The sequence below is a fragment of the Trichoplusia ni genome, chromosome 12 (genome assembly GCF_003590095.1).
Source record: "Trichoplusia ni isolate ovarian cell line Hi5 chromosome 12, tn1, whole genome shotgun sequence".
NCBI classification, from domain to species: domain Eukaryota; kingdom Metazoa; phylum Arthropoda; class Insecta; order Lepidoptera; family Noctuidae; genus Trichoplusia; species Trichoplusia ni.
Window position 1 is genome coordinate 9,581,775 of NC_039489.1, and position 15,011 is coordinate 9,596,785.

A 15,011-nucleotide genomic window follows, 5' to 3' on the forward strand; every position below is an offset into this window, starting at 1 on the left:
ACATACTGTATACAAGATGAAAAACAAAATCCTACATTCCTCAGTGAGCGGGCATCATAAATTATTTAATTAAAGCCATTAATTTAGCCTCGAATAATTGTCTGCAGATAATTATATTGTCTCTTAGAACAAGGGTTAATCTTGAATCTCTTCATCAATTAAAGAAGCTTAATAGGATTTATACAAACGTTTCTGTTTGTAATAATTATTTCGTTATTATTTAGACGTGTTTATGTATACGCTTTTGTTGGTACTTTGTTAATTAGTTGAGATATAGTCATTCTGAAGGGATTAAAATTAACCACATACAATTGAATGTGGTTTTGAAATATAGAGTTGCATTTTTGGGTAGGGCATAACATTGAGAAATTCATCAATGAAATATGAATATTAATCGTCGGAAAATTAAGCCCGAATTTCAATTGGCGACAACGAGATGAAATTAAAAAGAAAAAGATTGTTATTAAAAATTCTAATGCCGCAGAAGATTCGATCAATACCTATGGATGGCGGTCTTCAAGGGCGACCGTGAGGGTTGGTCCAAAGTAGAGTAGGATAAAGTTTTATAAAAAAATACAGATGCATAAGAAAAATATCGCATATTTCTCAGTATTGATACCCATTACTAGTGTTACATTCAAAAGAATGTTCAGAAAGCCACGCTTGCTTTTAAATTGACATAATTATAAAGCTCGATCATTAACTAAAGGTTATCGCTGCAGTATGGCGAACATAAGTTATAATAAAAACCATTTGTATGAACCCAATTAAAGTTCAAATGATCTGATAATCTCTTAATAAGCCCTAAATCATGGTTACTATGAATAAAGCTGTCTGTTCACTGGGCGATTATTGAGTCATTATTTGATACATCATTTGGTAAAAATCCAGTAATAATTGGTGGTGTATTGTTACTTTTTATTCAGAATTTTCGTGGCAAGTCTTTGCTTACAAAAATGTATAGTGCGTTTAAAATGATTCATTATTAAAGGTTTATACCTCTAGCCTATTATTCCCACTATTAGTACTCGAGGTGTGATGAATTACTTTGCATTTGCCACACACATACCAAATTCGGGAGACCTTCCTCGGCGTATCAGGTTTAGTCGGTAAGAGTATGACACTAACCGCTTCCTCTCTCGAGATGGGGGTCCATGAGGATTTCCCCACCTAACCAAGAAAAATAAGAAGGTTTCTATTACCTATTACTGAACACTGATTGGTTTTGATACTGTAACCTTGAACCTAAATGTTCACACAAATAATTTTACAATTCTAATCTTCGGGTTCTTCTTATCGTATGGTTGATGCGTATTTAGCAAATGAAAACTAATATCTAAAAATGTCGTAGATATGTGCTAGGTTTCAAATCCAAGACTTGAAAGTTCCTCCGATATATTACTAGATTACAACTACTCAAAGTGTAATTAAAGAAAATCTATACTAATATATAAAGCTGAAGAGTTTATTTGTTTGTTTGAACGCGCTTATCTCAGGAACTACTGGTCCAAATTGAAAAAATATTTTTGTGTTGAATAGACCATTAATCGAGGAAGGCTTTAGGCTATAATCCATCACGCTGCGACTAATAGGAGCGAAGATATAATGGAAAATGTGAAAAAAGCGAGGGCAGGTATAAATCATAACTATATCTTCTACCCACGGGGACGAAGTCGCTTGCAACAGCTAGTTTTAAATATTTATCGTATGTTGAATAGACTACTTTATTAAGGTGAAGAAAGATAAAGCGGTATTTGTTTGACATTTAAGTAATAAATTATAAACAATAAAGATACTGTTATAAAGACACACCTACGCATCAATTTGATCTTATAAACATTAGCCATATCGCCATTGTTAGAGTTCCGTATCGAGGTATTTCATAGATCTATTTATTATATAAGCGTTTATTATTATGATACCGCTGCCTGAGAATGTCACACTGTTAGTTAAGAGTGGCTTCCCATGTGAAGAAGGATCAGGTATTGACGCATGCTTTCCCGATTCTAAATTTCAATGTACTGGTACTTGGGAGATATTCTCGTCCTAAAATATTGCAGTAAGAGAGTATTTATCTTGGCTGTGTATTTAGCTTAGTGGTACGACCGATGGATGATGAGTCGATGTTCCTAGATTCTGATCTTAGTGCGCACCAATGTCTTCAAATTTATGTGCGTAATAAAAAAATACGATGTGAAGAAAAACATTGTTAGGAGATAAGCACACCTAAGAAATATTCGAGGGCCGTGGCATGAAAACTCTGACACCAGGTTGAATATCAATCGTTGTTATTTAAAAATTTGGAGGAGCTCCTGGCTAAGCTATAACTGCAGAAGTGTAATTATCACAGGTTAAGCTATGCTTGACGCGGTTGGTCCGTAGATAGGTGACCATCTTTGTCATAAGAAGTTCCTCCGTGTTTCGGAAGGCACGTTAAATTGTGGGTCCCGGCTGTTATTCTTACATCCTTAACAGTCGTTACAGGTAGTCAGAAGATTGAAAAGTCTGACAACCAGTCTAACCAAGGGGTATCGTGTTGCCCAGGTAACTGGGTTGAGGAGGTCAGATAGGCAGTCGCTCCTTGTAAAACACTGGTACTTAGCTGAAACCGGTTGGACTGGTAGCCGACCCCAACATAGTTGGGAAAAGGCTAGGCCAATGATGATCGTGCAGTAGCTTTTGTCCGCGTTCCGTCCATTTCGGTATCAATTGTATAGTTCTGAAAAAAACCTGGCACTGTTTTGCATCAGTCTAATTCAAAGCGGTAATGTTAACCACCCTGATTAGTGCACAAATTTCCTGATGTAAACATGTTATTGGAAAAATATTCCTCATATTCATCTGAAAAAGGCTATCGATAAAGACAAGACAAATTACGCTGATGATCTCTTTCAACTGTCTCTACATGACAACAATAAACTTGAATATGTAAAATATAACTGTACAGTCGTCATATATCACAATAGCTCCATACATCCAATACTTCCTGCATTTTCCTTTCAAGAGACCGCTTATTACGTATTTATGTATACGTTTACTTTGTTGCAGTATCCCAGTAAATTGTCGAGAGAAAACCGACTTCTTCCTTACCGTTCTAATCAACTTCGTACTAAAAATCTTCAAACTAGATATTTGGATTAAGTACTTACTGAGAATCTTATCATTAATCTTAATTGCGGAATAACAATAAAATATTGCTTGAAGCTTGTGATGCGAGCAATTAAAACTCGACTTTATTGTAGAGACTGCAAGGTTTAATTTTGGTTGAGAGAGGAGATAATAATAGTTGTATCAGTCGATACATTACTGGCTTATAAGAAGTGTATCGTGGGAACTCTGACGATAGATGAGTTATGGTCAAAAGATGGACTTAGGATTATCTTTGGATACTATTTAGCCTTTATTAGTTGATTGCCGATACTGGCTGCATGTAATTGTACATCACAATAGCCTTAAAGGTTAAATAAAAAAGTTGATTACAAGAAGGTTGTATTTATTTATATCGTAAATCATTTGTTAATTGAGTGTCAGATGTTTAGCGGAATAATTGATACTGCATTTAGTAGTAGGCCCGCCGGGAATACAGTGATATGATATATTCAAATATATATTACATATGAGACACTAGAAATTAAAATGTGGTAATTAAACTTTATATGTAAGAGATTTCTTTCACTTATCGTGGGATAAATAATCGGTACCGGTTATTTTTAATTGACTGAAATGATAGTTGTTATAACATCGTAAAATGTAGGTACCTAATTTTAAAGTCGTAATGTTGCTTTATCGTTGTTAAGTACTGTATTACTGTCAGTTCGTGAGTGCTAATTATAGCAGAATTTTTTAATGTACCATTTTAGATTTGTTCCAGAAGACAATATCGGAAGAATGATTTCCATTTTCAAATTCTATTGTAAGGTACCATTACATTTTTTTTTTCGAATTCCTTCGGCAGTATTTTTTTGTTTTTACAACATATAATTCCTCTTCCTCCATCAGTAGTGTTTAAATTAGTTTAATTGTTTTAATTCCATTGGTCATTAGATAATGCATCAGTCACTTAGTTTTTCACATTCATGCCGAAAGACTGATACCACAAGACTCATGCAATGCGGAATCATATCACTCCAATGGTTGTCATATAGATCAGTGCCAGACCTACGTCGTCGCTGTGACGTCAGTCCAAGATAAACCAGAGCATTTAAAACTATATTAAACAGCTGACTCATTTGTATACTACCCGGATGTAGCGGTATATATTATGTTAACATCATACCATACATTTGACAGTAAAGCGAGCAAGCAAAGCAAGAGTTAGGTCTTTGAAAGGCTATATATTATTATTCCTATTATTTATACCTTACTATTTAGCGATACTTTAGAAGCCTTCAGCAAAGGCAAATAAAGTATTTTTTTACAAGATAAGAAATGTGTCTTTTCAGAACCATATAGCGTTATTTAAAAATACTTGGTCATCAAAAAGTGACTCATCAGTTTGTAAAACATAAATGGAGGCATTTTATGAACAAGGGTTAAGCTTCTTGAGGCTCTAGGCGCTGCCATACCACATAGAGCATAGAAAAAGCAACTGAAAGTCTATCTATAGTTTGGCGTGTAAATTGTAGAGCAAGAGAAGAAGAGATATTCTATTGTACGCTTATAAAAAACTTAGTCCATTGCATGATCCTAAAGTACAAGAGTGATTCCTAAAACCTTCGCATTTAACGCTAATATTCCTATTAGACCCCAATCACATAACAGGAAACGTTTGTCAAAACACACCAACTATTCAAAGACATTAAGATTATCGAGTCTCTATCAAATCGATATAATCCACAGCGACATTAGAAAGACGGACCGGTCATAACAAGCAACGGGTGCGTTTGAGCGAAAATATCAAGTTTAGTTGATAAGAACCGTTTGGTAATGCCGACACAATATTAATCACAATTTGGAGATATTGACTGGGAATAGCTGTGGTAGGGTTTTCATGGAGCCGCCGCAAGTTCTAGAAATACAGGTTGTTTAATATTGTGCTTTAAAAAAATTGTCTAAAGTTATTTTTGTTGGAAGTTATGACATTTTGTAAAAAATAATCAGGGCATTACTTTGATCGAAAATGGCAAAATTATACAGCATGTTCTAAAATTCTCCTTTACTTAATCAGATAACAACAATAAATTATTTTTTTAAAAATACTTTAATTAAGTAATTCATAATCATTAAGTCTACAATTTCTTCGCAAAACGAGATACTCAACTATGATTTAAAATCCACGCCAAAATATTTTTAAACCAAAATCACCCTGTACATTGCAAGCGCGGCAAACAATAAAACATAGTGATTAATTTATGTGCGGCGGCGCACGCTAACGAGGAACTATTTGGGGTCAGACGGCTACGTTAGCGAGCCCACCGGCGAGCTTATTTGTAAAAATTGAAAGTACTGCCAAATTTGACGTTTAGATGTTATGTCAAATGGAATCTGTCAAATTTAAATGTAGTATCTATTTTTAATAGCGTTTATAACTTTTTATGGAGTTTAAAAAATATGACGCTATTTTTTTTTCAATGACTGTTAGCCTAAGTGTACTGGCGCAAAAAAGTGTTGAATGCTTACTTTTTACAAACATTACAGTGTAGCTACAGAATTTCATAAATATGGTGTTTAAAAAAATTTAACTAAAAATGACGAAAAAAAATAAAGGGGCTCGTTGTCATTATTGTAAAGTTTTTAATTTTACACATTGGACATTCAAATTACGCCTGCTTAGTATTGAACTTTATTTATCTAGTTTAATTCAGAACAGATTACTTACCATAGAATGTCCTAGATATTCCGCTGCGTTGTCCGATATGTATAGGAGCTTGCCGTTTTGTGTCATCATCATCAGAAACCCGTTTAGTGCCTAAAAAGGGAACAACAATTAGAATTCATCAAAAAGACAACAGCCTGTATACGTAGAATTTATTTTCTTTTTTTAGTTCTAGGTTTTTTTTAATCTTCACGTGAAATGTGGGCTTAGAAAGCATAGAAAAAAAAGATGTTAAACTAATATTAAAAGATAATTTTTCGTATTGAAAAAATATCTTTAAAGAGTTCTTGAACTTTGATGAATTTCGTAATTAAATAGGTGTGACATTGAATTGTGCTCGTTAATATTCATAAGATAATAATTATTTTCACGGAAAACAATAATTTAATAATCATGTGTGTAATCAATTTGCAAATTATTATGTTTATGTTTAAATTCTTCTTTGCCTTGACTTAGTCATTAACAAATATTACGTTATATCGTTAGTAAAAATATTATTATATTCAATTTATGTATAGTATCTTTAGTTTTGATAAGTTTTTTAGTAACTGAAGTCACTTTTTGTTACATAATTTGTTTACTACACAAATTAACAGATCATTGTAAATTGTATATTTTCTATTTTTATACTTAAAAAAATAAATAAAGATAAAGAGGTTTGAAAGAAAAAGGTTTTAAAAAATCGTGTAAGAATGTCCAATAAGGCTGCGGTACCATGTATGGGTTATAACTTTAACAATAATTACATTATTACTAGACGTCTCAGATACTGTAAATGTTTTAATGAAGACCTTACCAATTAGATTTATTTACAAGTAGTGTTGTGCAGTTTAGTAATTGGATGTTAGACTAAGATTTGATAAAGGATTGCAGATTGTAAAATGTGACTGGGAGGTACCGTTATTTTATACCGCGCCTGTGCTTTATTGCTGCTTTTGTGAGTCTTAGAGTGTGTTTCAATATAGCTTAAAGTTGTTCCAAAACGTGCTGTATGTGAATGGTAAATAGTATCATGACCACAAAAAAGGGCGGTAGTGTTTGTTATTATAGCGGCGAAGAAAAATATGAGGGTGAAAATTTCGGCTGTTTTTTGGTGATGAAATGGCAGACGGACTGCGAGGACTCAGTATTTGGGTTCCGTTTTTCCCTTTGGGTCAAGAACCTTGAAAAAAATCAGTGCAAAACCTACTTTTCGGCCAAAAACATTTAAGTAGTTAGTTTTTTTTCAGTATCATACAATAATAAGTATAATAAGTGTATATGATCACCGAAACAATAACCGAACAAAAAAATATGGTCGTGAACAAGTATCTTAAATTTATTATTTAACTACCTGACTTGCTCCACTTACGTAGTAATAACAAATATATTGCTTGCTATTAAAATTGTGACAAACGAACAGACAAGTAGGTCAACAATTTAAATATTAATAGTTGTTACATTTGACCTTAAATTTCGTCTGTACACAAACAAAAAAGGTCGTAATGATATATACCGGTTAATATGAAAAATAGCTCCCAACTTATGATTAAAACCCCTAGAATTAAAGTTAATGAGTGGTTGCAACTGACCACACCCCACTAATACAGCCTTACGCAATGATTCAAACATATTTTGTATCCCTGTCGCACAATCATTAACTTAACGAGTGTGAAAGAGAAGGGGGTATCGGGTACTTTGAAAAGAACTGAGAATTTGTAAATGTGAAATTACGTGGCGTGGGAAACGAAATTTGGGAGTTTTTAATTAATTAAGTTAAGGGTTATGTTTGGGGTTTTTCGTTTTGATCTGTTGTTTATACTATCAGTTTTAGAAACTTTTACTTGTAACTAACAGATAACAAATAGAAACAGCATGGTCATATATATTTCTTCTAAATTATAAAGATGCAAAATACCAAGGACCTGGTTCTTAGCATAACTTTTGGAAGGCCTATGTTAAGGAATAAATCTCGTTAGGCAGAATGGCATGACATTGCTAGTTAACTAAAAACAATAAAGTTACGTTATACAAGTGCGTACCATATAATAAAAAAATACAGAGAAGAAATTGTAGACTGACCTTTGAAAATCCAAAGTTGAGGGTAGTAGACGGTTGTTGGTTGATGTCAAAGCGTTTGAAAACTGCGAACAAAAACAGAAATTTCAATTATTGGATGAAACAAGAAAATATTTTTAACAATGAATTCAATTAATCTACTCCACAGTAGAATAATAACGTAATTAAAAAAGAAAATGGTTTCACTATTTTAATTAATTTAAAGTCAAATTACAGATAATAAAAATAACGATTACTTTTTCTATTTTGGAACTACAGAGGTTTCATACGTTCCTATGTAAAACTACTCTAATATCGATACACGCGTAATAAACGAACAATCGATAATTCAGAGCGTTCTCCAAACTGATACACATCTCTATTGATACTCTACGTGAAGTATTGTGCTCTCAACGACCGGTGCAACGCATGACTATTGTGAAATCTTTCTCTTTCGATAAAGAATTACGCAATGACATTTCGAACGTTACCTATTTTAAATAACAATTATTTAAATCTGACATTTCTAAATGAGGTCCGATTTTAAAAGTGGAACAAACTCTTTAGTTAACAAAAAACAGTGTCTATTACATTTGGTACCTAATTATGGTAGCTGTTTTATCTTGATTGTCCAAAAAACATTAGTACAGCAATCCAATACATCACAAAGTCAATGACGCAACAAAATTAATGGTTAACAGATAGCCAATCAGAATTGTGACACTCAGATTCCATATTCAAATCGATGTCATTGCGCACTTACAGGACAAACAGTATTGGTAATTAATCGATTGTATCGATCCATACTTTCTCGACCGGCGGCCAGGAAGCATCGATAAACAATAAGCGAGCGACCACCCGATTATATCGATAAGTTATCTGTGGAATAATTCTCGTCTCTAATGGGCCCGCCTCAACGTAAGGGGATTTACACTTTCTAAATTATCTCAAAAGGGTTTCAGTGGAGGATGGATTAGAATATTGATAAGTTATAGGCTTGACTCACACTGAACGGTTTGTTGTTTAATGGAGTAAAGTTCCTGTGAATGTAGAGCAATGCTCTGACTGCCAGTACAATTTTATGACTGCCAGTATATATTTTTTCCAAATCAGTATATCGAAATTTACACAGTAACTTTTAATTCACATTATGTATTGATAACCCAATGCTAGATTGGATTTTGAGTTATAAATTTGATGCATACCAGAAATATAGTTTGGCGCTTTAAATTTCCTTTCTCAGCTTAAATACATGCAGCTCGCAATTTTTAAGTTGGAAACCAATTAGAACCAAAATCCAATATCAATACCGAAACGTATTGGCACATCTGAGCCACACAAGACACGGCCAGAATTCCTCTGACGCGCGATAAACATCAGAACGCGCGGCACCGCGCCCGCGCCCCGCCCGCGCCCTGTCCGCGCCGCGCCGTTTGTATACATTACGTTTTAATAATGCATTCCCCACCGTTACATACCGAGAGATACGATATGTATGCGAAAATTGCTGTTTATGATGTACTTGTGGAAGCCTTCGTATATAGTATAGGTGTAGAGCTATAGGTTATTGTATCTGTCATTTTGATTCAGTAAGGTTGGTTTTAGTAACGAATATAAAATAACTGTTTCACTATTTATTTGTACATATTTAAATTACAAAAATAAAGAATACTCTACACATTACATATTTAAAAAAAATGTTCTTGTGTGGGAATTGAACCCATGACTTCTAGTTTAGCAGTCAAAGTGACAATTGTTGAATAATCTTCCGATTATAATTTGAATGAATTAGAGAATATGCATTTAATGGCTTTTTGATAATTCGGGCAACTTTTAGTGTTCCATTCACATCCACAAAAACTCCCTGAAAAAGGTCAAGTTAAATAACTTGCCTTTGCTAAGTTAATAAAGAACGAGAAGTATAAAACTTGATTTTGCACAGAATTCTTCACTTTCATAGCTCTACGTTTGACAAATACAAACACTTATGTAATAGATACATAATCAATTACGATTTACTTTACTCGAACACGTGTTCGGAAGATTTTGCCAGGATTGTGAGTATGGAGGAATTGTAGAGCGCAGTTATAAAGTGGAAGTAATTATGTTCACGACTTTATAAGAAATTAGGTTTTTGTAAACGAGCTGAATCTTGAAAAATGTCATAACCTTAATTTTCTCTCTCCTTATTTACGCTTTAAAGCTATTTTTTGTTTCGTTAAAAGCGTAATTCATGCTATGGCAAGCATAAATAAATAATCGCAAAACATCTATCGATTTGTGGTTAATACCAAAACTTTCAATTCTCTATGGCCTGATAACATCTATAAAAGATGATTAAAGCTGCATCCGTTTCAATGAGTGTTGAACAAAAGATATATATGTACGCGCCTAAATGTTCACACAAATTCTTGTCTTATTCATACTCATGAAAGCAAAGTAAACACAAGCAAACCGTCTGAGAGGAAGACAGATGGAACCGCGGCGCGCACTAATGCGTGCGATTGCCGCTCAAATGGCGCACTGAATCAATGTTACGAGCAGATAGTTTGAGTAAACTGCGAACTAAAATTAACTATATTAGAGTTATACCTCAGTGCTCGGTTAGAGTAAAAGGACTCTACCACTATAACTTAACCTTAAACTTTTATACTCGTGTAAGTGAAATGCCGCTCTACACGCGGTAGAGCGCTGTCTTGCTTCCACATCTGCAACTGTGTTATTAAAGACTTCTTGGTAGAGTCCCACTGCTGAAGTAAAGGTTAGAGATCAAATCAGACTAGATGGACGTTCTTGTTATGTTACGTTCCTGACGTTTTCAAGTTATGACGTGCTGTTAACAAGAGTTACGTTTATAGAATGAAATAATTGTATTTTAGGGATTCTTTATCGTGGTAGAGGCAACCACTGCAGAAGGATAGGCGTTAAATATGTCATCTTGCTTCCACGATTGAAAAAAGCACAAGAAAGTGGTTTTAAGGACTCAGTAGTGTCTATTTACATATATGTTTATTAAAATAGCTAAACTTAAACTTCGGTGAAGCGGGCTAATTTATGAATCTAAACTATACAGGCCCAACTAAACGCGATAAAAAAAAAAAACATTTAAATGGGTAAGGGATAAGGAGTTCAGTGACATTCAGAATTTCAATAGGTAGAAATGTTAGCAGTTTTACTCATAAATTAGTTAGCATATGTAGTACCACTACCATAGGTAGAAATATTTAGCATGTACGTACGTTTATCTAATTGCATTCACAAACACAACTAATCATAATTTCACACGATTTAACTAAACGATCACATTACATAAATAAAAAATCTACTAAATACCCATTTAATTCGCTCATTCAAAATTAAATAATCTATTAGACAACAATATTAATGTCCAACACTTAATAAAACGATATAAAAACTTGTGGAGAATCCACGTAATATCAATATAATGACAGTCGCGCCTCGGGCTGCAAGGCGAGTTAAGTTAAGGTGGTGTGATACCGGTGAAGCTGAATTTCGATGTAAATTTTATGTGAGCAATTGGTTAAATGTGTGAATTGTAGTGCTACATGACATGATGATCTTTGACAGTAGTATTAAAGGTCACAATTAAGTTAAGGCTGCTTAGTCATTCTGCCTACATTAACTACTAATAAGTAATGATTGGTATGTTCATAAATATGATGTGACCATTTTTGTACAACTTTGTATTTTTTTAGCCTAATTGTACCACTGAGGACACAATTAGGCTAAAGAATTGTAAAGTTGGATCAGTAAAGAGTTCGACTAGCACATGTTTGTATCTTTTAGTAGAGCTGACAAGATTACCAATTAAGTTGTTTATCTTTTGCCTATATTCTAAAGTATTACAAGATCGCGCTCTAAATAATCTGACTATCTCTAAGAAAATAATTAATAATTTCCGTGATCAATGCGACTTAAAGTTATGTTGAAATCGTCGTATTCAGTCAGTATAACACCACCTTTATACAACTTCCTAACAGATTTAAACAGTGAAGAACGTTTGGAGTTACACAAATTGTTTTGTTACATTAACTTAACGTTAACACGAAAAGTTTAAGTATTAACAATCAATTGTTTTGGACGTGGGTTTCATTTTGAGATACCGAATCTTGTGAACTAAGTTTTAGATTAAATGACATTATGGTGTATTGAGCAATAGTTATAGTGTTGTTTTAAATAATCTTAATATTTAATATACATATTTTAAATCTTAAATTGCCCTGAAAATTTGCTCTCTTTTTTAATAAAAAATGAAATTAAGTTAACTTTGCTGCACCCTACGCTACACAAACGGTTATATTGAAGTGTAAAAAAGGCCATTCAGGAGGTAATTATAAGCCCATATTAATCGCCGTAAAATTACCTTGCGCTTTCTAAGTATTTTTCTTTCAGTCGACCTTTGTTTTTACTCTTACACATATATAGGTATATTATCCCATATTTCCTCCATAGCAACAACTTATTTACCAATACAATGTTCCCACAACGTTGACTGCGACTTTATGGCACCATAAATAATGGCGAAGCACGTGCCTGAGAACCATAATCGTTACACTAATTAATTAGCTGCGCGGCTCGCGTTCCCCTGCGCCTGCGCACGCCGCCTAATCAATTCTAATGTGGCGCGCATTTGTTTAATGTAGTCCTCTTTTTTAATTTCGTTCAGGATTTTTGTTGACATTTTAAGTAAAAAGATAGGTCTCGGGCCGAAATATGTAAACAGGTTGGTATGTTGAAGGTTTGAAGGAAAGGATCTGAAAAATGAAAAAGTCCTTTGAACCCCAAGGCTCTTAACCCAAAATGACAAAATTATAAAAACTTTCTGAAGAATAAGCTTTGTTTATCAATAGACGAATTGCTTTATGAAACTAATAGGGAAATATCTATTAAAAATAAGCCACTAAAAAGGCTTTTGTTAATCAAATTCATTCAAATAAATATGAAATTTTAAACCAAAAATATAAAGCATAAACACTGAACAAAATTGAATAAAACAATTCTAATGCCGAATTCCTTTAGTATAAACAGTAAGGCTTTATTTCCAAGCAAGGCTCGCAGGTGGTTAGCTAAATTGAGATGTTCGTTAACTCTAATAGTATGTATCTCGTCAATCGCTGCCTGTTATTTCTGTCGCCCAGGTATTGGCCTCTTGGTCACTGCACCGACTTTTTAATACATCTCCCCGTATGTGTTGTGGGTAGTTGGGTAGCGATGGTTGGTTTTTTTTTTAAGAATAATGAGCACGAAATTTTGATATATTGAGTTTGGGATTGGAAATGTATAGTTTTTTTTGGAGAGTAATTTACCTACGAGCTCTAACTTCTTTATTTAAATAATTGACTTTATTCAACTTTATTGTAGTTAAATGTTGGATGTATTGAGATTTTATAAATTATCAAATTGTATTGAGTGCTAAGTAGAGACAAATTCTCACTAATACAGTTCACTGATCAATTAATGTGATACGTTTAAGCAAATACCAAAAAATGTTAAAGAATTTACCGTTGAATTGCGGAAGATTCCCAATCCGTGAAATCAGTCTACCTTAGACTCGACTAAGGAGTCTGAAGTCACGAGAACAATTTCCAAACATTTGTCCCCATCCGAAATGGTTTGCGGAACAGTTTGGTACCACCCCACTTATGCAAATCCCAGTCAATTACTACAAAGGAGATTGTTTCAGGTTGCTCGCGAGGCAGGTCGTGCGATGCCTTTTCGGGTTGCTCTCTTGAGTCTATTGTCTGTCAGTCAGGGTGTATGTCGATACGGGTGTGATAATTAATTGTTAACAAGGTAGAGTTGCAGCTTGTAGTGTTTTTTTTTTGTCTTATTTTATTTACGGGGTTTTTTCTATACAAAAATGTCACCCCGATGATTTATACAATTTTTTTATGAAAATTAACACTTAGATATAATTACTGGCCTGCCCGCAATGTTATGACCATAATAACAATGCTAAAAAAGCATTCTAGCCTCGTCCGTCAAAAGTGAGGCAAGAATGCTATTATAAAATCCAGCTTGATTTCAGGAGGAAATTGGTGTAGGATTTTTTTTTAACCTATAAGCCAATATATTGATTATTACTGAAAATAGTGTCAATTAATCTATCTATCCACTTGCCTGCTTTTATATTGGACTATTTTGACTGTCAATTTTTGGTTTTACTTAGGACATGCCTTGTCGATGTTTTCATGATAACTAATTCTTCGTATCTTGACTTGTATTGCTCATACTTAATGACATTTAAATAAAAAATATTTCTTAAATCTATTTCGGGTTCCCTTATTTGTTTTGTTTTTCTTTTGTGATAAGAAAAACTTATGTATATACTAATAAAATTAATGACATTTACTTAGCCCTTCGTTTTTATAACGAATTGACATAAATAAAAAAGGAACAAGCAAATAAACACGCTGTCATCATTACAAAACATTTTCATCGTAAGGCTCTCTTCACACTGGTTGTCTTAGACGCAATTAACGTTTCAAACGCGTCAAACAAATTGGCTTGTCATGCCAACAGGCTCGTGTGGGGCGGTTACTTTACCAATTGACAGTTTGATGGGTACGCGTAAATTGTGGGAGAAATATTTTATTAAAATTGTAGAAAATTACCCAAAAAAATTAAAGATTATACGAAAAAAAAAAATACATAAGTTTATTATCATCCTAAAACACGACCTGGTGTTGCCGAGATTTGATATAATTTTTCAATTTTTTTTTTATCAAATTTATAAAACGATTAGATTTGTATCACTTGGTACTATTTGTTTTGATCTTAAGTATCATACCGAAAATATAAACAGATTTATGTGCACTGTTCGATATTTTTCATGAATAAAACGACATTACGATACGAATGTTAAATTGCTACAAAAGGCTTGCCACGACCATTACACCAATATTTGAAATAATTACTTTTTTCTAGCAACATCATTACTAAATAATTATTTACTAAAATAATATTTAAATCGATATTTATAAAAAATGCTTTGCAACCAAAACCCTCGTTATTATGTCAAGGAACATTAATTACTAACTAAACACGTTGAGTGCAATTAATCTTAACGTATTAGTGTATTATTTTTACTATAAACCGATAATTATTAGATCTCCTTGACATTCTACTTTTTTACAAA

The 15,011-nt window shown here is 33.3% G+C and overlaps 1 protein-coding gene across 3 annotated transcripts in view; it reads right to left on the reverse strand.

Annotated features, from left to right (window-relative positions):
* Positions 1-15,011, reverse strand: part of LOC113499710 (neuronal PAS domain-containing protein 4B-like) — a 114,630-nt gene that overhangs the window by 51,056 nt on the left and 48,563 nt on the right. For all 3 annotated transcript variants that reach the window (XM_026880275.1, XM_026880274.1, XM_026880276.1), the window contains 2 exons: positions 7,877-7,938; positions 5,819-5,908 (listed from right to left, as the gene is read on the reverse strand). In XM_026880275.1, the coding sequence (XP_026736076.1) occupies positions 5,819-5,908; positions 7,877-7,938 (152 nt within the window). The remainder of the gene's footprint in view (positions 1-5,818; positions 5,909-7,876; positions 7,939-15,011) is intronic.